General features: G+C 45.3%; 9 protein-coding genes across 9 annotated transcripts; 7 read left to right on the forward strand and 2 right to left on the reverse strand.

Moving 5' to 3' along the window:
- Positions 1–96: 96 nt before the first annotated feature.
- On the reverse strand, positions 97–27,933 carry LOC108063559 (progestin and adipoQ receptor family member 4). The gene is made up of 7 exons (XM_044395723.2): positions 27,576–27,933; positions 26,525–27,264; positions 8,702–8,917; positions 6,331–6,434; positions 5,577–5,714; positions 5,196–5,336; positions 97–1,521 (listed from the first exon to the last, which is right to left on the reverse strand). Exons 2-7 carry the CDS (start codon positions 27,153–27,155, stop codon positions 1,426–1,428), a joined length of 1,326 nt encoding a protein of 441 aa, XP_044251658.1. The 5' UTR covers positions 27,156–27,264; positions 27,576–27,933; the 3' UTR covers positions 97–1,425.
- Positions 2,336–4,375, forward strand: LOC108063532 (neprilysin-4-like). Its single transcript, XM_017150656.2, has one exon. It carries the CDS (start codon positions 2,336–2,338, stop codon positions 4,373–4,375), a length of 2,040 nt encoding a protein of 679 aa, XP_017006145.2.
- On the forward strand, positions 6,455–8,587 carry Nepl17 (Neprilysin-like 17). The gene has a single exon (XM_017150688.3). The coding sequence runs from the start codon at positions 6,528–6,530 to the stop codon at positions 8,568–8,570; it is 2,043 nt and encodes a 680-aa protein (XP_017006177.2). The 5' UTR covers positions 6,455–6,527; the 3' UTR covers positions 8,571–8,587.
- Nepl18 (Neprilysin-like 18) lies at positions 9,630–11,826 on the forward strand. The gene has a single exon (XM_017150687.3). It carries the CDS (start codon positions 9,632–9,634, stop codon positions 11,693–11,695), a length of 2,064 nt encoding a protein of 687 aa, XP_017006176.2. The 5' UTR covers positions 9,630–9,631; the 3' UTR covers positions 11,696–11,826.
- Positions 12,404–14,432, reverse strand: Nepl19 (Neprilysin-like 19). The gene has a single exon (XM_017150689.3). The coding sequence runs from the start codon at positions 14,424–14,426 to the stop codon at positions 12,408–12,410; it is 2,019 nt and encodes a 672-aa protein (XP_017006178.2). The 5' UTR covers positions 14,427–14,432; the 3' UTR covers positions 12,404–12,407.
- On the forward strand, positions 15,405–17,495 carry LOC108063534 (neprilysin-4-like). The gene has a single exon (XM_017150657.3). The coding sequence runs from the start codon at positions 15,405–15,407 to the stop codon at positions 17,493–17,495; it is 2,091 nt and encodes a 696-aa protein (XP_017006146.3).
- Positions 18,162–20,237, forward strand: LOC108063535 (neprilysin-4-like). The gene has a single exon (XM_044395461.2). It carries the CDS (start codon positions 18,162–18,164, stop codon positions 20,235–20,237), a length of 2,076 nt encoding a protein of 691 aa, XP_044251396.2.
- On the forward strand, positions 20,719–22,791 carry LOC108063536 (neprilysin-4-like). Its single transcript, XM_017150659.3, has one exon. The coding sequence runs from the start codon at positions 20,769–20,771 to the stop codon at positions 22,749–22,751; it is 1,983 nt and encodes a 660-aa protein (XP_017006148.3). The 5' UTR covers positions 20,719–20,768; the 3' UTR covers positions 22,752–22,791.
- On the forward strand, positions 23,263–25,666 carry LOC108063555 (neprilysin-4-like). Its single transcript, XM_017150686.3, has one exon. The coding sequence runs from the start codon at positions 23,461–23,463 to the stop codon at positions 25,549–25,551; it is 2,091 nt and encodes a 696-aa protein (XP_017006175.2). The 5' UTR covers positions 23,263–23,460; the 3' UTR covers positions 25,552–25,666.
- Positions 27,934–27,957: the final 24 nt, after the last annotated feature.

Consider the following 27,957-nt stretch of genomic DNA (forward strand, 5'->3'; position numbering starts at 1 on the left):
GGCGGCGAAGCAGTACACGACGCCACATGCCGGCAGAAATTCCTAAGGGGATTTCCAAATTCAAATTAAAAGACGTTACGGGTGCTTTTCATTTGCTCATTAAATACACTTTTAATGTTTATTAACCTGCTCAGAAAATCATTTTACATTACTCGTATAATTGTCACTTATGTCTAGCAGCAACTTTAAACATAAAGCATTGAGTCTGCCTATAATTATTGCTTTGTTTGTTTGTTTGAATTCGTTTGTTAGCTTACGTTTCACTTGTTAGATTCGCTCTGTCTCTATCGTTCGAGGGGAGGGGGTGGTGTAAATTATTGACACTACTAAAACGCATTACTCATAATAGTTCGCATTGCTAGGATTAAAATAGACCGACTTTCGAAAGATTGCTATCGTATAGTTAAGTTGGTTGTTGTATTTGTATACCCTGCCCTAATAATTAACGCCTAGGGAACTCGTAATAAATATTGCGATTTCTAATAATATTCAATACTTGGGGGGAGCTCAATAAATATCTGAGGTTAACATTGCGCACTCAATTGACATAAATGATATAAACCCAATTCATATCGAACTCTACTACGTATGTATGTACGTGATTCGTTGCAGTAGCGACTTTTGCCAGAAGATTGTATTGGTTTTCACACTTGTCCATACTTGAATACGTGTTTTCTAACTACTGTCACACAACAGCAAGTGTTTTTCGTTCACAACTATGCACAGATTGGAGCAGATTAACTAGGCTTACACTACTACCACTAGCTTGCCAAAATTAACAATTTGCATATCTAAAAAGTTCAACTAGGAAGAGATTAGCTTATAGGTGTTCTTATTGTAGAATTTTCCGACGAGGTACAAAGTTATACGTACGAGTATTTGAAAATAAGATGTGTTGTCGTAAGCACAATGAGGTACATGTGTATCAACATCATTCAAATCATCATTACAATTACTCATTATTCATAAATCGTTAATCGTTAATCCATATTCATTTGCCCAGCCCATATCGCAACTGTATACTCAAGAGTTTTAGCGTGAAAATCCGAAGACTTGGTTCCGAACCATCCTGCCATCCCGTCGTCTCCGTAATTATATAACCTTAATGCTTAATACCACAGTCGAAGTATGTACTATATGTAAATACACACATACAGTTCATATATGTATGGCCTATACCTACACCTAGATATACATATGTATATTGTTACTGCAACAGCATCGGCGCTCTCTTATACACGGTATATTCAAGTAGCGTTCCTCGTAGCCATCTCAAATCTACTCTCATCCGGGGATTTGGTCTCGCCTCCGCCGCCAGGCGATGGGAGCGATCAGGGCGCGGATCAAGTGCGTCCGGGCGCGCCGCCTGGCCAGGATTATCCAAGGCAAGGGCAGCAGCACCAGCGGCAGCAGCCAATAAGCGGGTCATAGCTCCACGTGCCCCAGAGCCTGTTCGGTGACATTGGCGGCATCGGTGTGACAGGTCTGCGTCGACATCCACTCGAAGTCCTTGATGGTGGCCTAAAATAAGAAAAGGTTAAAGGATGTTACCAGTTTTGTAGTTCTATCATTGAAACTAAAACAAGAAATAAAGCTATAGTCGGATGCCCCGAATATCAGATTCCCGTTACTCAGCTATGAAAAATGCGAGGGAGACGGAGATATGCATGCAGCAAAGTGACTGCTTGCACTGCTTGAATTTTATTATTTGGAAATAACTTTTAAATGAATGGTCCGATTTGAAAAATGTCTTCTACATTTCGATAGGTATAAATAAACACATCATAGTTGCATTTATACTTTTCCTTAATCTTTAAAGATGTGAGCGCCGTGCACACTTTAAGATCCTTTAAGGCGATTGTGGGCGTGGCGATCGGCTGAAACAAACTTGCACTGCTTAGGAAGCTCAAGAATATGTGTTGCTATTCCCAACTTTCTAGCATTTGTAGTTTCTGAGATCTCAGTGTTCATACAGACAGACAGACGGACTTTTGCACGAATACAATACACCCTTTTACGCTACTCGTACGAGTAAAGGGGATAAAAACATTAAAGATTAGCTATACTTTCCATTTCAGTTCTAACTGTGTTCTACATTAAGCATAATAATAAACAGTGATGGTAGAAAATAATATCTTTAGGTGACTAATCCTTATAATATTTATTTTTCATGAGTTGTATTAATTTCCAATCTTCGTATGTGTTTTTGTAATTTTTAGAAGAATAATAACTCATGATAATGATAATTTATTAATCATTCAATAAAACATAGTTGTTTATAAAATAATTTTTCGCAAGGCAGTCGGTTACTGGAATTTAAACGAAATACATTGCGATGGGAATTCTATATATCCTCCTTATAGGACATGCTTTTAGTGCTTTCGATTTGGTGGCGGCATCTACCAGCGAAGATGATCTCTACCAGGACACCGCCTACATGAAGGAACTGCTACGCCAGGCGAAAACTGCCGAGATTGAGAGCTTTATGAACCAAGAAGCTGATCCATGTAACGACTTCTACTCCTTTTCTTGCGGCAACTATGCTCGGATTAATCCAGCTCCCAGCTTGGGAGTATCCTCGACGGGATTATTCGAGACTATCGCCAAGGGTCTTGATCGCAAAATCCTAAAAATGCTCACAGCGGCTAATAATATTCACGAGACTCCAGAGGATAAACAAGTGAAGCACTTCTACGAGTCCTGCCTTCGAATCGAGAGGCTCAACTTCCCCATAAAAATGAAGCAGCTTATTCAGGAGTTTGGAAAGATGCCGGTACTTGATGGATCCTCCTGGCAGGAATCGGACTTTGATTGGTTAAACACAACCGCAAGTATAGCCCATCGATATGGAATTGGTTCCCTCATTAATGTGCAAGTGAGCAAGGACTTGGACAACAACGAAAGGAACCGCATCTACATCAAGGAGCAGAAATTTCCGCTTGAGACGAGGTCAATGTACGTGGACAAGGCAACGGCGAGCTATCGTCAAAGATATAGAGTCAATATCCAGAGAACCCTGGAACAATTTTTGGACGTAAAAAGGGAGCTGGTAATGCAAACGTCTAAGGAGCTGATCGACTTCGAGGTGGAATTAGCCAAAGGACTGAAGGACGACAGTTCCCTGAAAGGGGAAAAGCTGCTTACACCCACCTTGGACATCAAGCGATTGATATTTCTTAGCTTGGGAGAGAGAATCTCAGAATCAGATGGAATCCCTGATTTCAAGAATCGCTATCAGAAAAATTTATTGGAAGTCATCGAATGTACGCCCAAGCGCACTGTAGCAAACTATATTTACTTCCGCTTAATCAGGGAATTTGTAAAGTCTATTCCCGGCACGTCGGAAAATCTGGAAAAGGCCTGTGTGAATCTCACCAAGAAGTTCTTTGCCAAGAACCTGGACAACATGTTCTATCGCCTCTACAATAACGAGAAATACGCCAGAGATATCAACATAATGTGGCATAAGCTGAAGTCCACATTTGAGGAGATTTTGCAATCCAGTCCAGCACTCTATTGGATTGAGCCATCCACTAGAAATCTGACCATAGCCAAGCTCAGGGCCATGATCCTGGAGGTCAACAACTATGCTGATTATAACTTCACTGAAGAGTTTGCGGAACTCAATCTGCAGAGCTCCGACTACTTGGAGAATGTGCGACAGGTTAAGATGGTGAGGGCAAAGCAGATGCGGGAGATGCTCCACAAGCCGGCGAAGCCATTGGAGGATGAGCTTAGCTTCAGTCCGGCCAACATCCTGATAGAGAACACCATCAAGATTCCGGTGGCCCTGCTCCAACCCTTCTACCTTTGGTCCGAAGTATATCCAAATGCGGTCATGTTCGGCTCCCTGGCGTATCTGATTGGACATGAACTAATCCATGGGTTCGACGACAGCGGATGGATGTTCGATGCCAAGGGAAACTTTAATAAATGGTGGGACGAAAGGTCCAGCGGGAATTTCCTGAAACGACGAGAGTGTTTCACTAAGCAGTATGGCAGGTATAATTACGATGGAATTCAGTTGAAGGAATCCACTTCGCAGTCCGAGAACATTGCGGATAATGGGGGAATGCGGCTGGCTTACACCGCTTACCGGAAATGGTACGACTCAAAACATCCCAAGGATCTGGCGAAGGAAACCCTTCCCAACCTACCCTACTCCGCCAAACAGCTGTTTTTCATCAGCTTTGCCCAATCTTGGTGCAACGACGTGGATCCAAAGCTCAAGGTTCAGCAGGTATCCACCGATACGCACTTTCCCGGAAATCTCCGTGTTATTGGATCTCTATCGAACTTTGACGAGTTCTCTAAAGAGTTCAACTGTCCAGCCGAATCTGTCATGAATCCCAGAGAGAAGTGCATACTCTACTAGTTAAGTTTTTAAGTCTAATTAAGTTTTTAAATTTCGTTTCTAATCCATAATTTTCAAGAGTCAATTTTGGTTTAGAACCTTTTTTATACCCGTTACTCGTAGAGTAAAAGGGTATATTGTATTCGTGCAAAAGTATGTAACAGGGAGAAGGAAGCGTTTCCGACCCCATAAAGTATATATATTCTTGATCAGGATCACTAGCCGAGTCGATCTAGCCATGTCCGTCTGTCCGTCTGTCCGTCTGTCTGTCCGTCTGTCCGTCTGTCCGTCTGTCTGTCTGTATGAACGCTGAGATCTCAGAAACTATTAAAGCTAGAAGATTGGCATTTTGCATGCAGATTTTAGGAATTCCTACGCAGCGCAAGTTTGTTTCAAAATGGTGCCACGCCCCCTCTAACGCCCACCATCGCTTATATACGATTTTAAAAATTTTAATATTTTGGAAAAGTAAAAATGCAGTTTTATTGTGTTTATCAATACCTATCGAAATGTAGAAGAAATTTTTCAAATCGGACCATTCGTTAAAAAGTTATGCGTGATCAACGTTTTCTATCTCTATCTCCATCTCCCTCGCACTCCCTTTACCTGAGTAACGGGTATCTGATAGTCGGGGCATCCGACTATAACATTCCCTCTTGTTTTTGATTACTTAAGGGGGTAATACATAATGCATAGGAGTAAAAAAAAGACATAAAGACTATCGCATAAATGAGTAAGTAATATGTAGAAAATATTTTTCAGAACTGAAACCTACTCATACTTATCTCTCCACTTAAAATAATTTCTAAAATTTCCTGTTATTCATTACTATTAAACCCACCTTGTGCATGGAGTAGACCGCCACCACGACCAGCACGTGCATTATGTTGTGGGAGTTGAGATAGAAGTCCACCACGCCGGGGAACCACTTCTCCGGGATTCGCATCGCTCCGATGGCACCGCCCAGTATGGAGACGCCGTCCTAGAACAGAGGGTTCAAGTCGCGAGATTAGTGGGGATCTATAGTGGCACTTAGGATTCTTGTGTTAAGTCCGCCAGGAAAAATTGTTTGGCGGCTCTGTCCGTTTACTCGAATGTACATATGTTTGAAAAAGTGACTTACAACTTCAACCTATGCGCACCGAGAGAGGCCAGCCAAAAACGTTTAGTTATAGTTATAGAAAATAGCAGTTAGTCAATTGGAAAGCCTGGACATACGCACCTGCAGGTAGACATGGGAAAGGGCCATGTGGCTGCCGCCCACCATTCCACGGATGCGCAGGAAGGTCAGGATGGAGCGCATGGCGAAGGGCAGGGCGAAGCACAAGCGACGCTGCCAGGGTGAGCTGGCAGTTAGGGCCTAGATAGGAGGTAAGATTATAAAGGACTACTTTTAAATTGGATACCAACACACAAAAAAACACTATGTAAAATCAACATACAAATATAATAGTTTACTATTTTTAAAATGTTTATTGTATTTGGTTGTTTTATTTTTTGGGTCATTAAATGGTATTTAACAATTAAAATAGTAGAAAACCTTTTTACGAAATTTTCATGTATTTTTTTGTTTTAAAAATAAATTGTGGATGATCTATTTTTCTCGACTTGTGGTATACTTATAATCTCTGGGTCGTGAGTTCGAATCCCCCTTTTGCAGATGATGTTTTTTTTTTGTCGATTTTAAGTTTATAGATTTTTCTTAGCGGAGGCTAAAACCTGTATAGTAAGTTAAACTATCTGTAAAATGTAAGTGTCTATAACATCAAAAAAAAAAAAAATTGAAATAAAAAAAAAATAAAAAGAAAAAAAATAATAAATATAAATATGTAGTTAAAAAAAAAACGAATTAAAACAACAATTTTTTTCTGGTGAAATATTATTTTCTAGGTCATCTACTATTTTTTTCACTATTCAATAGTTAAATTTACATGGTTTTGTTTTTTTGTATGTGGGTTACCCATTTGATATCTCACCTTATAGAGGCCCCAGAGCGAGAGCACGCAGTAGGAGACAATGATGAGCCACTTGAGCACCGGCGGGAAGCACAGAGTGGTGGCTGTGACCAGGGGCAGAGCACCTGAAAGCAGACAAAAAACGGAGAGCGGAAGAGATAGTTAGCTCACACACAGAGATAAGGAGCTCCTCAGTCGGAAAACAAAGCTCGAACGCGATGGAGGGCCAGCTGCCAGCTTCCGCCTTCCGGCTAATCTTTCTAATCACCTTGGCCATCCAAGGTTTATCGGGAAGTGTTTTCAAGGAGCTAACCACACCACTGGGTCAACAGATCATGCGGTTGGCCAAGTCCGCAGAGATGCGATCCTTTATGGCCGCCCATGTGAATCCCTGCGAGGATTTCTACGGCTATGCCTGCGGAAATTATGCTGTGATAAATGCAGCCACCGAGGAGAAGGACACCAATGTGGTTCAGCCGATGTTTGCCAACTATCTGCGTCGTGCGAGGCAGTTGCTCAATGAGCCTCGCCTGAGCACGGATCGTCCGATGGAGGTCAGGGTCAAGTACTTCTATGAATCCTGCCTGGACACTGCGGCTCTAAGGACGAAACAGCGATCTCATCTACTGAATGTTCTGCGGGAGTTTGGTGGCCTGCCCGCTTGGAGTGGAGAAGATTGGAACTATGTCGATTTCGATCCCCTCGAGATGATGGCCCAACTGCTGCGACGCTACGGAAAGAGGAGTCTGCTGGGCGTTCAAGTGGCTCCGGATTTCGTCAACTCGCAGATCAATCGACTTCATTTGGGACAGAGAGACGATCTGCTGGACGGCGGCGGCGGCTTGTTTGGCAGGCATATGCTGCTCAAGAGGCGCTTGAAGAATCTCCTTGGTTTGCCGGAGGAGCGAGCTCACGAGGCTGCCTTAGAGGTCTTCAATCTGGAGCTGGATCTATCGCGTGCTGTCCTCGAACCGGGGGATCGGGATCCACGTCTAAAGAATCACCTGACCATGCTGTCCAACATGAGCGATGCCTACGGTCCAATGCTCAACCTCACTCGCTTTGTGAACATCTGGCTGGGTCACGAGTACAATCTTCCGGTCTACGAATCAGTGCCCAGCTACCTCATCCAGGTGAAGAAGCTCCTGCTGACCACTCCCAACCATGTGCTGGCCAACTATATGCTCTCCGGTCTGCTGGCCGACTTTGATATCGAGATGGACGAGGGGCGGCAGGAGGCGATATGTGCCGAGCGAATCACTGAGCTCTTTCCCGATGTGCTGGACCATATGGTGTATCATTCGTTGGACCAGCAAAGCCCGCACATAGCCAACGAGTTGAGGGGGCTGTGGGTCGAATTGAAGGCCTCCTTCCAGGAGATGCTCAGTTCCCCCGATCTCAAGTGGCTGGAGGAGCAGACGCGTGAGGAGCTGCTCGAGAAACTCAAGGGCATGTCCTTCGAGATAGCCGGCGGTCAGGCGGTAAACTTCGAGGAGCAGTACGGTGATCTAGTGGTCAGCTCTGCCGATTACTATGGCAATGTTCAGAGACTGCTGGAAGTGCAGGCGGCGAATCTCCGCGAGGATCTGATGCGGGAATCGAGGAGCACAAACTACTATGATGGAGTCATCGGTACGCCGTTCTATGTGACTGAAACTAATCTGGTGGTCCTTCCAACCAGCTACATGCAGCATCGTTATCTCTGGGACGACGTCTATCCGATGGCCCTCAAATACGGAACTCTAGGATTCATCTTGGGTCACGAGATGGCCCATGGCTTCGACGATGTGAGCCGACTGTTCGACAGCAGGGGAAACCTTAACGACAACTGGAGTCGGGAGACCAAGATGAGCTTTGATTTGATCAAGAACTGCCTGGCGGATCAGTTTGCAAAGATGAGCTACGGCAACTTGCCTCTCCCGAAGTTGGAGTCCCAGGGTGAGACTATAGCTGACAATATAGGCGTTCGCATTGCCCAATCGGCATACCGCAAGTGGCTGGAGCAATTGAAGAGCCAGGATGGAGAGACTCTACCCCATATGAAGCAGTCACCGGAGCAGCTATTCTTCCTCGGCGTTGCCCAGTCCATGTGCTCGGACATGTGGTTGGAAAGGCGACCAGCCTTCGTCCGGAGCAGTGTCCATCCGCCAAATGAGTCCCGGGTGTTCGCCATGATGACTAATTCCCCAGCCTTCGCCGAGGCCTTCCAGTGCAGCAACACCACCAAGATGAACGACCCACACAAATGCTTAATGTATTGAGAGATTGCAAAGTCCCCATGTCTAACATGTAGATTATATGGTATAAAAATAGTTCCGCTTCCAAGCAGCACTTGCTTTTCTTTGGGGATTTGTAGTTTTTATTAGTAGTTTTTATTAGCATTCGTACTCACCGAAGCTCTGGCTCACCCAGATGCCGACCATGTCCAGTTTGAGCAGCGTGTAGTAAACATTCTCGCCCTTCTCGATGTTCATGAACAGGTGGTAGACGAAGCTGCCGCACCAGGGAGCCACCGATCCGAAGACGTGGCAGAAGGACAGGAACTTGTAGCCACTGTCCCAGGGCATCAGTCCGGGCACGATGGCCAGGATGTAGAAGATGGGGATGGCTAAAATAGAAGAGGAATAACGAGGTTCATTTAAAGAGGGGGAACTTTAAGAATATCTGTGGGGATTCATTTTGAGAATAGAACAACTTTTGAACTAAGAAAAAAATGAAGATAATTATCATTTAGGTAAAAGCGTCTAGATCAACTGAACTCTGATTTGAATTCTATAAGAAACCTAATATGTTTGCCTATTCTTTAATTAAACAGTCATACTACTATAGATTAGACTTGAAACATGTATAAAGGCCAGCAGAAGCAGCACACATACAATGAAAGAACGCATTGCGTTTGTGTGAGTGCGAATCTGACGGTGCGCTTGACGTTTTTCTGCTTTACTGCGTACGTGTGCATCGAAAAGCTAGCAGCGCAGCGGCAGAGAAATTGCCTATCCCGTGGGCCCACTGGTAAAACGCTTAGTTGCCAATATAGGGTAAAATATATAATAATGAAAATTGCATAAAAATATTAATAATAATTTGAATTATAATTCCAATTATATATGATAAAAATAAAAAATGCTCCCGACTAGATTTAATCGGATTTGTTTGGAACGCAACTTGTATAAGAGTCTCTCGATTGTATAAGAGTTGGCGTCTGGGGAGATAACAGATTGACCTACCCCAGCACTCTGGACATTGTATAAACAAATGCCGCTGATAAGGTGGTCGCCACCGATCGGGGCAATTGAAAATTAGTTGAATTAAGCGCGAGATCATGACGAGTCGACGAGTGTTGTGGCTTTGTGGCCTGCTGTTAATGTGGTCAAGTGGTCTACCCATTCTGGCCAAACCCTCGGATGCGGACGACCCCTTTGCCGACGACCTGACCTCGGAGTATGCCAAGAAGATTATTGTACAATCGAAGGTAGCCGACATCAAGACGATGATGAAGCCGGAGATAGCTCCCTGTGATGATTTCTACACCCATGCCTGCGGCAACTGGCATCGTCACAATCCTGCCCAGCTGCTGGGCAACCTGATGACCGACACGTTTCAATTAATATCAAAGGGATTCGACCGACGCCTTCAGCGATTGCTGCGTTCCAATGACCTCCAATCCGAGCTGGAGAAGAAGATGCAGCGCTTCTATTTGTCCTGTAACCTGGTCCATCGCGACGATGTCCACTACAAGTTGGCACTGGAAAATGTCATCAAGGAGTTCGGCGAACTGCCGGCATTGGTTGGTCCCCAGTGGAACGCCTCCTCCTCCTCCTTCAGTTGGTGGCGAACGGTGGCCCAGATCCAGCACAAGTACGGCAAGCAGATCATCCTGGGCCTGGATATTACCCAGGATATTCGAAATATATCTATAAACAGGGTGTACCTAAGTCCTCCGGACTTGAAGCCAAAAATCAGGGTTTTTAGTCTGCTGGAGGAAGCCAGCACTTCTAGGGATCTTCAGCATTACTTCGGTTTGAGTCCCTCGGTGGCGAAACACACTGCTAAGCAGCTGCTCGAATTGGAGGAGAGCTTAATTTCCGTTGGCTCTGGCGGAGATTCCCTCGAGGATTCCCTTTCCCTATATTCCCTAGCCGAGCTGCAAGAGAAGTACAGCGATCATCTTAACTTTACCGAATTTCTGGGAATAATTCTCGGCGAGGAGAATATCCCGGCGACGCTCTACATTAATAATGAGGATTATCTGGATAATGCCTTGCTCACAATGCGCAGCACTCCGCTGGCCACCCAGCTAAACTTTATATTGTGGAAACTGGTCGAGGACTTTCTGGAGGAGTCCAAACCCGGCGAGATGACCAAGTGGTGCACCGAACAGACCAAAAAATACTTTGGTAAGCTCGCCGAGCACACGGTATACGAAAGATATCGTAATTTGGAGACCGAGGCGGAAGTCCACAAGATCTGGGGACAGATTAAGGGCATCTTCCGACAGCAGCTGATGGGTGACAAACTGGACTGGATATCCAATGCCACCAGGCAGCTGGCCGTGGAGAAGTTGGACGCCATGCAGCTGCACATCAACTCCTATGACTCGGAGAATTTCGAGGATCTCTATGGTGAGGTGACCATCGATCGGGTTAACTACGTCTCGAATCTGCAGCAATTGCTCATGGCCAAGGGCAGGAGATTGGTGGCCAGGATTAGTGAGCCCGCCCGATCCCTTGATGCCACCGATGTGCTTGGCTTTACACCCGCCTACAGTGTGTTGGAGAATAACATCACAATTCCGGTGGCCCTGTTGCAGCCACGTTACCTCTGGGGTGACCAGTACCCGGAGGCTCTGAAATACGCCACCTTGGGCTACCTCCTCGCCCACGAGATGCTCCACGGCTTCGACGACGACGGGATGAAGTACGATGCGCTGGGTAACCTGGCACCCTGGTGGGACTCCAAGTCGCGCTATGAGTTCGAGGAGCGGCGCAAGTGCTTCCAGGCGCAGTATCACCACTACAAGTACGGCGGTGAAGAGTTGCCTGAGTCCAAGGAGCAATCGGAGAACTTGGCCGACAATGGAGGCCTCAAGTTGGCCTATGCCGCCTATCAGATCTGGCTGGGACAGCAAACGGAGGAGGTGCGTCAACAGGAGACCATGGAGGGTTTGTCCTTCAACAGCCGACAGCTCTTCTTCCTCGGATACGCTCAGTTGTGGTGCGACGATGTCCAGTCTTTCCTGAAATCCTCCTTTGCTCAGGCCGACAATCATGCACCCAGCAAGTACCGGGTGATCGGACCACTGTCGAATTTCCAGGAGTTCTCCTGGGTCTTCAACTGCTCCCAGTCGGCGCCCATGGACCCGGAGTACAAGTGTGCCATCTACTGAGGGAGGGCCTTTCGTTAGTTAAGCTATGTCACCTATATAGTTTGATTTTGCCAGGCTAAATAAAATTCACTTAATTTGTTTTGAAAATTGATCAAGAAATATTTCTTATTATGTTAATATGCTTACTTAATTATGACACACAAATATATATTTTATATATAAATAAATTCTAAATGTGAGTCGTACCAAAGTCAACAAATTAGCTTTATCAGTAAGAGCGTGTAGAAACATAGCGTCTCTTTTATGAGTGGTGATTACGATGAAATCGTAAGAATTAAAATGAATTGAAATTCTCTCTGTACTCTTAACCATTAGACTAATTGGATAGGAAAAGTTCGAACAACAAACAAACAAACCGCAGCTGTATGTTTTAAGTTTTTTTCCTATGTTTTCATGAATTTGTTTCTCCCTTAAAAAAATCCTAAAATTATTCTGAGTATGGGTTTCGAAAGATAAAGAGTGTCACTTTTAAAAAATTTTAACATCAAAACAAACCATTTATCCGTTTGCCTGTGATACCTCCGGAAAGTTGGCCAATTTCAGCATTTTTCGAACTTCAAGGTCCGTCGGGAAACTTTTTGGAAAACCCAGTTTAACTTGGGAATTCGTAACAAATTTAAAAATATAGCACCCCTCGAAGTAAATTTAAAAACCATTAATTTCGTAACACAGTGTTTTATTTATTAGGTTAGCATTTAAGTCAAGATGGTATTTAATCCAGGTTAACGGCGAAGAGCTGGCACTTCTGTGCAGTGGTCATCCTGCTTCCACTGCCGCAGTTAAAGTCTCGGCCAAATGCTCTGAAGTTGCCCAGAGCTCCCAGGACGCGGAGGGCATTGGGAGTTCGCAACTGGAGCAGGGATTGCTTCTCCCGGAACCGCTCGCTGCCATCCTTGCACCACAGCTGGCTGAAGCTGAGGAAGAACAGTCGCCTGGAGCTGAGACTCAGGTGGGGCAGCGATTCGGAGCCCAGGAAAGAGGGCGACAGCTCGCCGAGGAACCTTCTGTAGGCATGGTAGGCCACCTGGATGCCCAGATTATCGGCTATGTTCTCCGCCTGCAGATCGCTTTCAGGTAAATACTCTCCATTTAACCTTAGCCTTCCGTACTGCTCCTTGAAGCAGGCCTTCCGTTTGGAGTACTCGGCAAACGACTTGGCATCCCACTTGGACGCATCCTCCAGACTCCTGGCCAACTGCTGGGCCAGCAAAGTGCCCAGAGTTCCATAGCGAATAGCCCGGGGATAATAGCGGGACCACAGGAAGTTCGGTTGGAGCAGGGCCACCGGCAGCAGGACTCTTCCACCCACAGGATCATAGGTAGCAGATGTCTGAGTCTTCACTTGTATTTTAAATCTCTGTTGGTTGAATATGCTTCTCAGATTGTGTAGGTAATCCCTTGGCTTCAGCTTGAGTTCTTCATAAAGTTCTGTAAAGTTAACATCGGCATATCCATTGATCTCTAAACTGGTGCCATTTAGTTGCTCCATTAGTTGTTCGCGAGTTTCCAAAACCAACCAGTCGGCTGAAGAGTTTTGGAGTACACCGCGAAAACTCTGTTGAATGTGCTGCCACAGGGTTTCTATATCACTCAGGGTTCCAGCATCTCCGTACTGCTTAAAAACCATGTGATCGAGGAGCTCCGGAAAGAGATCTCTCACCCGGCTGACGCACTGCTCCACGGGGGAACCACTTCGATCGTAGTAAAAGTGCTTCAGCAGCTCATTGAAGATGTAGTTGGCCACTATGTAAGGTGGTGTATCGATCAGCACATCATCCACCAAGTCACCCAGATAACCGTCAACATGTTCGTAGTAAGTCTCGTTGTCTTCCAATTGCCGATCAAGTACCATTTCCACATATTTGGTGAGATTGGCATCGTCACCGTAATACGTGTCATTTGGAGTCCTCACTTTAGCCATCACACCAACTCTTCGATCCAGCATAATGCTAGCTATCTTTTGCTCCAAATCTGTGATCTCCTTAGCTGCTACTTTGGCTAACTGCTTTTCCACACCCAAGTGGTGCTCTAGATAATTAGCTGTCACCTCAGCCACGGCCAGTCTATTGGCCTCCGGAAGTATTTGCTTGGGTTGACCCACGTAGATGCGATCCCCGGACAACTGGAAGAGCAGAAGAATATCAAAGCCGTACTTTCGCTTGATCCGAGCCACGGTGTCTTGCCAATTGAAATCTTCCGATGGCCATTCCTGACCCGGGAGACTCAAAACCGGCATGTGTCCAAACTCAGCCACTATCTCCTGCAATTGACGTCTATAAAGATCCTCGGGGGTTTGTCGGAACAGAAGGCAACTGGTGTAGAGCTCTTTGAGACGCAGTACAGCCACTTCATCCACTTCCTCATCCGCTGGCTGCTCCATCAATCGCTGCTGCTTGTGGCGATATGCCTTCAACAGCAACTGCTCAAAGTTGGTCTCCCGCGGATAGGCTTCGTTGGCCGGATTGATCTGGGGCCAATTGCCGCAGCTGTAGTCGTAGAAATTGTCACAGGCCTCCGCATTCGGCTGCATATAGCTGCGCATCTCGGCCGATTTGGCCAGTCGCATCAATCGCTGGACATAGGAGCTATCGTTGTTCTGCGAGATCAGCTGCTCCTGGGCCTGGATGCGCAGGTCAATGGCCGGCTGACCGGGCAGCAGCAGGTGACCTCGACCACTCCCCACCAGCAGAAGTAGTAACAGCAGAGTCGTTGCGATACCAAAGTTCTCCATGGCGAACACTACGAGCGCGACTGAACGGGCAGCTCAGCGAGACGCACTTCCGCACCCACTCTCTGCTACTGAGATTGCGATTAAGCCACACCGAGAGAAAATCAGAGCTTATTTGATAAGCTTTGGACTCAACTTTATTCACTTCAAAATGCTTTAGGATTTATTAACCATTTTATATTGGAATTTCAACTAGACTTTAATTATATTAACTTCTTTTATTATTATTCATTTATTAAAAAAAAATTTATTTTTTTTGTAGTAGGTGCCTTAATTTTGGCCTATGATAAGCCTTGGGCTCAACTTTAATACTTTCAATTTTGATAACTTCTTATATTATTATTCATTTATTAAAAATGTTCTTTTTTTAATTTATTCAGTAGGTGAATAATTATTTAAATGTTGTTAAATAAGAGATGCACAATTAACTAAATATGAGACTAAATATTATAAGGCTTGAATAACCAACAATTAAAAATTGTTTTGAGTGTAGAGCGGAGTGGTTCGGAGGCAGAGCTCCTCCTTATCACCCGCTCGGTTGTGTGTTCCACAATCCTACCCCAAGTTAGAGGCGAGTGCGTGATTGAAATACAGCTCACGTTATAGTTCGATGTCTGGGAGGAATGCTTAAGGTATTTACCAAAGCTAGCAATTAGTATTGACAATTTAATTGCTTTATTTTGAGTTTCACTCAAGTATATTGTATTGAAAATGCGAATGTATTCAATAGTAGATTAAATCTAAAAGCTAAGTGAAATAATAAATGAGTTTTAATTACTACGTTTTAACTATAAGTATACTTTATGATTTCTAGATCATTTATTTTACTCTAATAATATTTAACCCTATGGAGAAATAATCCTGTGTCACCTCTAGACAGAGACCCCCGATAAGCATACTATTGCCAATGGTTTTTTGGGCAACAAAAGCACGGATTAGCTTGCTTTAGTTTAGTTTTAAATTTAAAAGAGGCAGAACGCAATGCGATTAATCTTCATTTTCATTACTGGTCACGTGCTAATGGCCTTGACCTTAGCGGCCCCCACAAGGGAAGATGATCTCCACCAGGATACGCCCTACATCAAGGAACTACTAAGACAGGCCAAAGCGGCGGAAATCGAGAGCTTCATGGACCAAAAGGCCGATCCATGCAGCGATTTCTATACCTTTTCCTGCGGCAACTACAAACGCATCAACTCGGCTTCGAGCTTACAGGAGATCACAACAGGAGTATTCGAGACTCTGACCAATGGCCTCAACAGGAAGATCCTAAAGATGCTCAACACGGCGCATGATATTCATGACTCTCCGGAGGATATTCAGGTGAAGCACTTCTATGAGTCCTGTCTACGGATCAAGGAGCTCAACTACCCCGAAAAGCTGAAGAAACTTATTGCGGAGTTTGGAACGATGCCGTTGCTGGAGGGATCCTCCTGGAAGGAGGAGGATTTCGACTGGCTGGGAACTACCGCTCGCATTTCCCACCGTTACGGAATAAGGCCCATCATAGGTGTGGATGTATCCAAGGACTTCGCTAGCAACCAAAGGAATCGAGTCTACATAGGTCAGCAGGAGTTCCCCCTTGAGTCGCGATCCATGTATCTGGACAACAAAACCCTTATCTATCGAGAGAAGTACCTTAGTACTATCCAAAGGATTCTACAACGATTTCCGGCCGTGAAGTCGGAGCTAGCAAAAAAAACGGCTAGGGAGCTGCTCGACTTTGAGGTTGACCTCGCTCAAGGATTGTTGGATGAAAGCGAAGGCCTGGGAATTGAAGAAATAACCGAACTACTTACTGTCCCCGAAATGCAAAAACGGTATTCCCCCATTTTGGACATCAATCAATTGATATCTTTGAGCTTGGGAGAGAGAGTCTCTGACCAAATCTATGAGTTCAACAAACGCTATCAGCAAAACCTTGTTGAAGTCATTAAACGAACGCCCAAGAGCACTGTTGCAAACTATATATTTTTCCGCCTAATTTATGAGTTCGTAGAAACGCCTTCAGTCCCCTCGAAGAAGCAAAAGAAGGATTGTGTGGATCTCACCAAGAAGCTCTTCGCCGAGAGCCTGGATAACATGTTCTACCGTCGCTATAACAACGAGAAATCCTCCAGAGAAATCGACGAGATGTGGCGTCAATTAAAGGCCACCTTCAATGAGACCCTTCGATCCAGTTCAGCTTTGGATTGGATAGAGCCACCCACTCGGAAACTGGCCATTGCCAAGCTACAAGCCATGACCCTGGAGATAAACAATTATGCCAACTATAACTTTACTGAAAAGTTTGCTGATCTCAATCTTCAGAGCTCCGACTACGTAGAAAACTTGCGACAAAGTCTATTGGTGGGTGCGAAGCAAATGCGAGAGTTGCTCCACAAGCCGGCAAAGCCACTGGAGGCGGGCTCCCAGCTAAGTTTCACCCCGGCCAACATTCTGGTGGAGAACATCATCAAGGTGCCAGTGGCTTTGCTCCAACCCTTCTACATTTGGTCCGATGTCTACCCCAATGCGGTGATGTTCGGCACCTTGGCCTCGCTAATTGGTCACGAGTTAATCCATGGGTTCGACGACAACGGAAGAAAGTTTGATGCCAAGGGAAACTCGAATGATTGGTGGGACGAGAGGTCCAGCAGGAACTTTCTAGAACGACGACAATGCTTCATAGAACAGTATGGCAGATATGTTTACGATGGGATTCAGCTTAAGGAGTCCACTGAGCAGTCGGAAAACATTGCCGATAATGGGGGAATGCGGCTGGCATACACAGCCTACCATAATTGGTATGAAAAACAGTTGACACGACCTAATGGAAATCATTATCTGGCCAAAGAGACCCTTCCCAACCTGCCCTACTCCGCAAAACAGCTGTTCTTCATCAGCTTTGCTCAAATCTGGTGCAACGATGTACATCCGCGAGTGAAAACCCTTCAAGTGTCAACCGATACGCACTTTCCCGGAAATCTCCGTGTTATTGGATCTCTATCGAACTTTGATGAGTTTTCTAAAGAGTTCAACTGTCCAGCCGGATCCGCAATGAATCCCTCCGAGAAGTGCTTACTCTACTAGACTTTTCTTGGTAGATTTAATAAATGTTTAAAAAAAAGAAAAAAAACTTCTTTAAATAAACCTTCAACAGTCTGAAAATAAACCGCAATATTTTATTTAAGGATTTTTTACTGTGTGCGGGTATTTTCCCTATGTTAAGGAAAAGGTTCTATTGGTTTATTAAGACTCTAGCACAAGTTTGATATCCCAATAGCCCACGGTCAATCTATGACAGTGACGTCACTGTTAGTAGTGGCGCCATCTCTTTTGCTTAAATCTAATTCGTAATTCTGAAATCTTAGAAAACTTATTAATACTCCACAGTCATATTTATTTCCTCACTGCGTTACAAACGGCTGACTAAAACGATAATACTTCCTGGAACACTCAAAAAATTATTATAATTATATTATACAATTTTGTTTTAATGGCGATTTTACACCCTTTAATTTACTAATTAAAAAACATTTTTCTGAAATGTAAAAAAACGCCGTTTAGGCAAAGTTTTAAAATTCTGGGTAAATACATTTTTGAGTGAAGAGTATAAAAAAAACCAAAGCAGAGCCAGCAGAATGAATAAGAGTCCCCGATAACGCTGTGGAATGCTTTTCGGGCTTTCGGCAGTAAAAGATAAAAATATTTAGGAATAATCAGTAGATTTCTGAACTTTAAGCGAGGCACAGCATAATGCGCTTATTTTTTATTTTCCTAATAGGCCACGTGCCTAGTTTCCTGGCTTGGGCGAACCCCACCAGCGAGGATGATCTCAGCCAGGACACCCCCTACATGAAGGAACTCCTCCGAGAGGCCAAGGTTGCCGAGATTGAGAGCTTCATGGACCAAAAGGTCGATCCGTGCAGCGATTTCTATTCATTTTCCTGCGGCAACTATGCCAAAATTAACTCAGCTTCTAATTTGGGCGTACTTTCGACTGGAGTATTCGAGACTCTGACCAAGGGCCTCAACCGGAAGATCCTAAAAATGCTCAATAAGGCGCATGATATTCATGACACTCCGGAGGATATTCAGGTGAAGCAGTTCTACGAATCCTGCTTTCGCATCAAGGAGCTCAACTACCCCGAAAAGCTAAAGAAACTTATTGCGGAGTTTGGATCGATGCCTTTGCTCGAGGGATCCTCCTGGAAGGAGGAGGATTTCGACTGGCTAAAAACTACTGCACGCATCGCCCACCAATACGGAATAATGCCCATAATTGGTGCAGAAGTGTTCAAAGACATCGCTAGCAACCAAAGGAACCGAGTCTACATAGGACAGCAGAACTTCCCCCTTGAGTCACGATCCATGTATCTGGACAACAAAACACTCACCTACCGCGAGGGGTACTTAAGTGTTATCCAAAGGCATCTACAGCAAGCTTTGGCCGTAGACACAGATTTGGCAACAAAAACGGCTAAGGAGCTGCTCGACTTTGAGGTGGACCTTGCCCACGGATTGCAGGACGAGAGCGCAGGCTTAGGAATCAGCGAAATGTCCGAACTACTAACGGTCCCCGAAATGCAGAAACGGTATTCCCCTATTTTGGACATCGATCAATGGTTATTTATAATTTTGGGAGAGAGAGTCTCTGACGAAATCTACGAGTACAACAAACCCTATCAGCAAAATCTGGTCGAAGTCATCAAGAGAACGCCCAAAAGCACTGTAGCAAACTATATATTTTTCCGCCTTATCTATGAATTTGTTGAACTGCCATCCGCCAAGCCGAGAAAACCACAACAGGTCTGTGTGGATCTCACCAAGAAGTTCTTTGCCAAGAACCTGGACAACATGTTCTATCGCCGTTATAACAACGAGAAATCCTCTAGTGAAATCGACAAGATGTGGCTTCAACTGAAGGCCACCTTTAATGAGACTCTTCGCTCCAGTTCGGCATTAGATTGGATTGAGCCACCCACTCGGAAACTGGCCATTGCCAAGCTAGAAGCCATGACCCTGCAGATTAACAACTACGTCTGGGAAAACCTAACCGAGGAGTTTGTTGATCTCAGTCTTCAGAGCTCCGATTATGTGGAGAATGTGCGACAGATTAAAATGGTGGGTGCAAAGCTTATGCGACAAAATCTTCACAAGCCGCCAAAGCCAGTGGATTTGGGACTCCAACTTAGTTACACCGCTGCGAACATCCTGATAGAGAACACCATCAAGGTTCCGGTTGCCCTGCTCCAGCCCTTCTACCTTTGGTCCGAAGTATATCCAAATGCGGTCATGTTCGGCTCCTTGGCGTATCTTATTGGACATGAGTTGATCCACGGGTTCGACGACAGCGGCAGGAAGTTCGATGCCAAGGGAAACTCAAAGGATTGGTGGGACGAGGGGTCCAGCGGGAATTTCCTGAAACGCAGAGAGTGTTTCACTAAGCAGTATGGCAGGTATGTTTACGACGGGATTCAGCTGAAGGAATCCACTGCTCAGGCGGAGAATATTGCTGATAACGGGGGATTGCGATTGGCCTACACCGCCTACCGGAAGTGGTTCGATTCCCAACCGCCCAGCGATCTGATAAGGGAGACCCTTCCCAACTTTCCATACACTGCCAAACAGCTTTTCTTCATCAGTTTTGCTCAGATCTGGTGCAACGATGTACAACCGAAACTAAAGGCCCTTCAAGTATCAACCGACCAACATATGCCAGGAAAGTTCCGAGTCATAGGATCTCTAGCGAACTTTGATGAGTTCTCTAATGAGTTCAACTGTCCAGCCGGATCGATCATGAATCCTAGAGAGAAGTGCATAGTCTACTAGGACGCCATTCGGTATTCGTAAAAAAAAATAAAAAATTATCATCTTTAAATAAACCTAAAAAAAGTTAAAAAAAATTCTCAAAATTGTTTCATTTAATTTTCATTTTTTTGCGGATGTCTTTGATTGGAGTACTTCATTTTTTGCTCATAACTTTTTAGTGGTTTGACCGATTTTAAAATTTTCTCGCGCTCGGATGAAACAAACTTGCGCTGCGTAGGAAGCCCAAGAATAAATGTGATTAATCCCAGCCTTCTAGCTTTTGTAGTTTCCGAGATCTGAGCGTTCATACAAACGGACAGGCAGACAGTCAGAATGGCGAGCAGTAAAAATCCGCGATAACGCTGTAAAATACTTTTGGTTTTTCGACAGCAAATGAGCAAACTATTTTGAGATAATCAGTTGATTTTTGAACTTAAAGCGAGGCACAGCGCAATGCGATTACTTCATATTTGCCTAATAGGTAACGTGCTTAGTTCCCTTGCTTGGGGAGTCCCTATCGGAAAGGATGATCTCAACCAGGACACCCCCTATATGAAGGAACTCCTGCGACAGGCCAAGGTTGCCGAAATTGAGAGCTTCATGGACCAACAGGCCGATCCGTGCAGCGATTTCTATTCTTTTTCCTGTGGCAACTTTGCCAAAATTAACTCAGCTTTAAAATTGGATGTATCGGCGGTTGGCTTATTCGAGACTATGACCAATGGCTTTGATCGCAAGATCCTAAAGATGCTCAACACGACCCATGATAACCACGACACTTTGGAGGATATTCAGGTGAAGCACTTCTTCAAGTCCTGCCTTCGGCTGAAGGAACTCAACTCCACGTACACCGCAAAGATGAAGCGACTTATTGCGGAGTTCGGAACGATGCCTGTGCTGGAAGGATCGTCCTGGAAGGAGGAGGATTTCGACTGGCTGGGAACTACCGCTCGCATATCCCACCGTTATGGAATTACGCCCATTTTCGGTGTGGAAGTAACATCGGACCAGGCCGACAACCAGAGAAACGTGATCTACTTGGGAGAACAAGAATTCTACCTGGAGTCTCGGTCTATGTACATGGACAACTCAACGCTCAACTACCGTGAGAAGTATCGTACTAAGATTGAGGGCGTTCTAAAGGATTTCTTGGGCCTGAAAGTGGAACTGGCGAAGCAGACAGCCAAGGAGCTGCTCGATTTCGAGGTGGACCTGGCCCAAGGAATAGAGGATACTACCCAAGTCTATAGCCTGGGTGAATTGACGGAGCTTCTGACAGTCGCTGAAGTGCACAAGCGTTATGAACCCATCTTGGATATCGAGCGATTAGTTTCTATCAGCATGGGAGAGACGATTACCGAACAGATCTACGAATACAACAAACGCTATCAGCAAAATTTGGTGGAAGTCATCAAGCGGACTCCTAAACGCATTATTGCTAATTATATCTTCTTCCGCCTCATCTGGGAATTTGTAGAGTCGCCTTCCGACAAGCCGAAGAAACAGAAGCAGGACTGTGTGCATCTCACCAAGAAGTTCTTTGTCAATAATGTGGACAACATGTTCTATCGTCGCTACAACAACGAGAACTCCTCCAGAGAAATCGACAAGATGTGGCGTCAACTGAAGGAAACCTTTAATGAGACCCTGCACTCAAGTTCAACTCTGGATTGGATTGAGCCACCCACTCGGAAACTGGCCATTGCCAAGCTGGAGACCATGACCCTGCAGATTAATAACTACGTCTGGGAGAACTTTACCGAGGAGTTCGAGGGTCTCAATCTACAGAGCTCCGACCTCGTGGATAACATGCTACAGATTCAGTTGCTGAGGACCAGGCAAACGCGAGAGAAGCTTCACAAGCAGTCCAAACCACTGGAGATTGACGAAATGCTCAGTTTCACACCGGCCTACCTGCAGTCTGAAAACGCCATCAAGATGCCGGTGGCGATGCTCCAACCCTTCTACATGTGGTCCGATGTCTACCCCACTGCCGTTTTGTTTGGTACTTTAGCACCGATTATCGGACACGAGTTAATTCATGGGTTCGATGAGGGCGGTAAGTCCTACGATGCCCAGGGAAACTACAATGATTGGTGGGACGAAGAATCCAACAGCAATTTCGTGAAGGGACGAGAGTGTTTCACGAAGCAGTATGGAAGGTATAAATACGATGGGATTCAGCTGAAGGAATCCACTGCGCAGTCCGAGAATATTGCTGATAATGGGGGAATGCGGGTGGCCTTCACTGCTTACCGGAAGTGGTACGAGTCCCAAGGGACCAAGGATCTAACAAAGGAAACCCTGCCCAAGCTGCCATACACCGGCAAACAGCTGTTCTTCATCAGCTTTGCGCAGACCTTGTGTAACGACATTGATCCGAAGCTCAAGGTCAAGCAGCTATCCATCGATACGCACATGCCGGATAAACTTCGCCTTATTGGAACTCTATCGAACTATGATGAGTTCTCCAAGGAGTTTAACTGTCCCGCTGGATCCCCCATGAATCCCAATGAGAAGTGCGTACTCTACTGAATCTTATGTCAACCGTTTGAAGTCTAAGAACACTTTTCTCAAGTTGATATTAACATGAATTTAATAAAATTTGCTTATACCTAAATTCTAAAGTATCTCAAGCCTCTTATAATTAATCAGTCTTTACTTTATCTAGAAAAAAGCGACTAAAAAGAAGATCTTTATACTCGAATCCCCTGTTTGATGATATGTTTAACAGTTCCTACACTTTGTAAACAAATAAAAGCGTCGGCTTTCATCACAATTCGACATAATTTATAGCGTTGTTTAGACTGCCCGTTAAACAATTGTAGCTCGGCTTTTGTACGAGCTGTTTTAATAGGCACTTTGCAGCTAAAAGTCATGGCAGAGTAATCAGCTACCTTGACATTAATTATCTCATTCAATCACGTGAGTGAAAAGAGTATAGAATCTCTGGCGACAGAATCTAAATAACAAATCTCTCGATCGTGTTTCTGGGAATTAGTAGCTCCTATCTCTTGTGAGATTAACTGATATCTGTGGAGAAACGATGATAATATAATAATTGGCGAGCAAAATGCAATCGGCAGTGAGTGAGGGAATTGAAGCTCATCAGAGAGCTCGCGATAACCCCAGGGTCGTCTTTTGTTTTCCGAGAACCGAGGAGCGGCTGTGTGTTTAATGGGATGGCGATGAACTCATCGGATTGGATTAACTGAGAACCGGACAGTCGATCACTGGAATTGCAATGGCAAACAACGCGATGCAGTTGCTCTACATTTGCATCACCCTAAGTGCTTTTGCCTGGGCAGCCCCCTCCGCCAACGAGGATGATCTCAACCAGGATACCCCGTACATGAAGGAGCTTCTCCGTCAGGCCAAAGCAGCGGAGATTGAGAGCTTCATGGACCAGAAGGCAGATCCCTGCGGTGATTTCTACACCTTTTCCTGTGGCAACTACGAGCGGATTAACTCGGCGATGAGCATGCAGGTGGTTACTACAGGGGTTTTCGAGACTCTAACGAATGGACTCAACCGGAAGATCCTGAAGATGCTCAACACGGCTCATGATACTCATGACTCCCCCGAGGATATCCAAGTAAAACACTTCTACGAGTCCTGTTTGCGAATCAGGGAACTCAACTCCACGTACAACCAGAAGTTGAGGAGCCTGATTGCCGAGTTTGGAACGATGCCCGTGCTGAAGGGATCCTCGTGGAAGGAGGAGGACTTCGACTGGCTGGGCACCACCGCTCGCATGGCCCACCGATATGGGATCACTCCCGTTATTGGCATGGAGGTGAACAAGGATTTGGCCAGCAATCAGAGGAACAGGATCTACCTGGGGCAGCAGGACTTTCCGCTGGAGGCGAGATCTATGTATGTGGATAATGCAACGGCCATTTACCGTCAGAAGTATCGCTTCAATATTCAGCGCACTTTGCAGAGATCCCTGGGCGTGAAAATGGAACTGGCCAAGAAAACGGCCCGGGAGCTGATGGACTTTGAGGTGGATTTGGCCCATGGACTGGTGGACGAGAGCGAGGGACTGGATTTGAGTGAAATGACTGAGCTACTGACTGTGGGTGAGGTGCACCGGAGGTATTTCCCCACTTTGGACATCAACCGATTGATTTCTATCAGCATGGGAGAGACGATTACCGACCAGATCTACGAGTATAATAAACGATATCAAGAAAACCTCGTCGAAGTCATCAAGCGGACGCCCAAGCGCACCATAGCCAACTATATCTTCTTCCGGCTCATCTGGGAATTTGTGGAAACCCCCTCCGACAAGCCGGAGAAGCAGAAGCAGGCCTGTGTGGATCTCACCAAGAAGTTCTTCGCCAAAAACCTGGACAACATGTTCTACCGTCGCTATAACAACGAGAAATCCTCCCGAGAAATCGACAACATGTGGCGGCAACTAAAGGCCACGTTTAATGAGACCCTGCGTTCCAGTTCAGCTTTGGATTGGATTGAGCCAGCCACTCGGAAACTGGCCATTGATAAGCTAGAAGCCATGACTTTAGAGGTAAACAACTACGCGGAGGATAACTTCACCGAGGAGTTTGCGGATCTCAATCTGCAGAGCTCCGATTACGTGGAGAATGTGCGACAGACGAGTCTGCTGGGTGCCAAGCAGATGAGGGAGATGCTCCACCAGCCGGCCAAACCCTTCGAGGCGGGCTCCCAGCTCAGCTACACGCCGGCGAACATCCTGATAGAGAACACCATCAAGGTGCCGGTGGCTTTGCTCCAACCCTTCTACATTTGGTCCGATGTCTACCCCAATGCGGTGATGTTCGGCACCTTGGCCTCGCTAATTGGTCACGAGTTGATCCATGGGTTCGACGACAGCGGCAGGAAGTTCGATGCCAAGGGAAACTCTAACGATTGGTGGGATGAGAGGTCCAGCGGGAATTTCCTAGAACGACGAGAGTGTTTCACTAAGCAGTATGGCAGGTATGTTTACGATGGTATTCAGCTGAAGGAGTCCACTTCGCAGTCGGAAAACATAGCGGATAACGGGGGAATGCGACTGGCCTACACCGCCTATAGGAAGTGGTTCGATTCCCAAATGCCCGGGAATCTGGCCAAGGAAACCCTGCCCAACATGCCCTACTCCGCCAAACAGCTTTTTTTCATCAGCTTTGCCCAGATCTGGTGCAATGATGCCCATCCCAGTGTGAAGGCATTACAAGTATCAACGGATCAGCACATGCCAGGGAAGTTCAGAGTTATAGGTTCGCTATCGAACTTTGATGAGTTCTCCAAGGAGTTCAACTGCAAGGCCGGTTCGGCCATGAATCCCAGCGAGAAGTGCTTGCTCTACTAGAATTTCTTTCCATAACTTTAGATGATGGAAAAGTAATTTAATAATTGTGTTACTAAGAAGTCATCAAATAAAGTTGGGACATGTCTTAAAAAATTCCATGTCATGCCATAAATAATTACAATTGATCCATTATTCCTGCATATAAAACTTTTTACCTACCGAAACATAAAAATATCCTTTTTAAAATTTTAAAGATTTTAGATTATTTAGATTTTGATGATACAAATGTAATTTAATAATTTTGTTACTTAGAAGTCATCAAATAATGTTGGGACACTTTTAAAAATATCCCATTTCATGCCATAAATAATTCAAATTGATCAATTATTCCAGCATATAAAACTATTTACTTGCCGAAACATAAGAATATATTTTTTAAAATTACAAAGATTTTAGATGATTTAGATTTTGAAGATAAATATGTAATTTAATAATTGAGTTACTTAGAGGCCATCAAATAATGTTGGGACATGTTTTAAAAATAATCCATTTCATGCCATAAATAATTAAAATTGATTAGTTATTCCTGCATACAAAACTATTTACCTACTAGGTAATAACTGAATACAAAATATCTATCCATAACTTGATTTTTAGATGATAAAAATGTAATTCAATAGTTTTGTTACTTGAAAGTCATCAAATAAAGTTTGGAAATGCCATAGATAATTATAAATTGATCTAATATTCCCACTAAAACTATTTAAAAATTCCCTAGATTTAATTTTAGCTCATATTACAGCCTTTTGGGGGTGACTGCTATCTTTAGTCGGCCACTTTCTTATGCCTGCCCAGGCCAACCTCAGTCAAGGTTCATTAGAAATGCCGACCTAATCTATTTACGTGCCTCCACTTTTGGCTTTGACCGTGATTGTTACGAGCGGATGGATCGATATGTGAGCCACTGAGCCACTGAGCCACTGAGGTGACAGACAGACAGGTGGGTGGATGAGGAAGTGGAATCGGTACTCACCGTGGGTCAGGATGTTGATGGTCTCGTTGTGCCAGTAGAACAGGCTGAGCAGGCAGCCCTTGAAGGTCTGCAGTGGTCGGTAGCCGCGGAGCACGTAGGGATTGAACTGCAGATACGTGGGCATGTCCTGCCAGGGCAGCAGCTGCACAACATTCTCCGAGGATTCGGATTCTGGTGGAGGAGCTACTGCTGCTGCTGCAGCGGGTGGATGCTCCACTGAAACAGAACTAGATGCAGATACCGATCCCAATCCCAATCCCGATCCTTGCAAGGCAGACGTTGGCTTTGTGGAAGCTTTGGCGGAAGACGTTGATGATGAGCTGGCGGGCAGATCCGGCTGAGTGGTGGTTTCAGTAGAGGATGCCGTAGCTGTGGCCTCGGAAGCCGCCTCCTTGGAACCACTTGGAGGAGCACCTGGTTCCACATGGAGGACGAGGGAATCAGAGGCGCGCGAAGGCGGCGTGGGCGGCGGCGTCAAGGACATGGTCTCCACTGTGCTGCCCAGGCAGTCGCATCCAGTTGGGGTTCCAGTGACCACTGCTCCTCCTCCAATCCTCGTGGCCTTCAGGAGCTGCTGATCGGGTTTCAGTTCAACGGCGACTGCAGCGGCGGCGGCGGCAGCGGTGTCCATGCCTTGCTAATGCTAATCCCTTCGATCGTTTCCGTTGACTGTTCGGTTTTTAGTTGCAGTTCCACTTCCGGTTATGCCGCTTCCGTTTCCGGTTTGACTAGCTTCCCAGCTGAAAGCGAAAAGTCATAAATTATGGATCGTCTATATGCGGCTATGTGTTACGTATTTGCTGGCCAAAAAAAGCACGTGCGAAAGCGAAAAGCGAAAAGGGAAATGGGAAATGAAAACGAGACCAGGACAATGTCAACACACACACACACTCGCTTACGAGCCTCGTGACCCAAAAAGGCCTGCGCCATTTGCGAAAGTGTGTGTGTGTGCAATTGAATATTCCATGGGAATCACGCGAGTCTCGGATTAGGCCAAAAAGTACGAATACCAGGCTCCCGGGCCCGGGAAAAAATCAATAAAAATACTCACTTTTGCCATGGGACGCGTTTCACACACGTTTTTCGGTTAACCAAAAAATAAGGTAAAAGTCCTTTATGGATTACGGATTTTCCTTCGAAACGGGAGAACTAGTATCCAATGCTATGATGATTTGCAGCTGTTACGTGGGCGGGGCATAATATATCACTCCATCAATTATTTAGCCATCTTTAGGGGCCTTGCTTTTCTTTTTTGCCGGATAAACTGCTGGTTAGTTCCCAATTAGATTGACTTTTCTTCTTTTCCAGCCACAAAACGCGGGAAGAGTATAAACGGGGAAAAACCGCGAAGCACAAACGACCGTTGGCAGAAGCACGTCAATTTCTGACTGAGCGTGGGCACACGATAACGATACCGTTATTTCGCCTCGCGT

This window comes from Drosophila takahashii, chromosome 3R, assembly GCF_030179915.1.
Source record: "Drosophila takahashii strain IR98-3 E-12201 chromosome 3R, DtakHiC1v2, whole genome shotgun sequence".
Classification (NCBI taxonomy): Eukaryota; Metazoa; Arthropoda; class Insecta; order Diptera; family Drosophilidae; genus Drosophila; species Drosophila takahashii.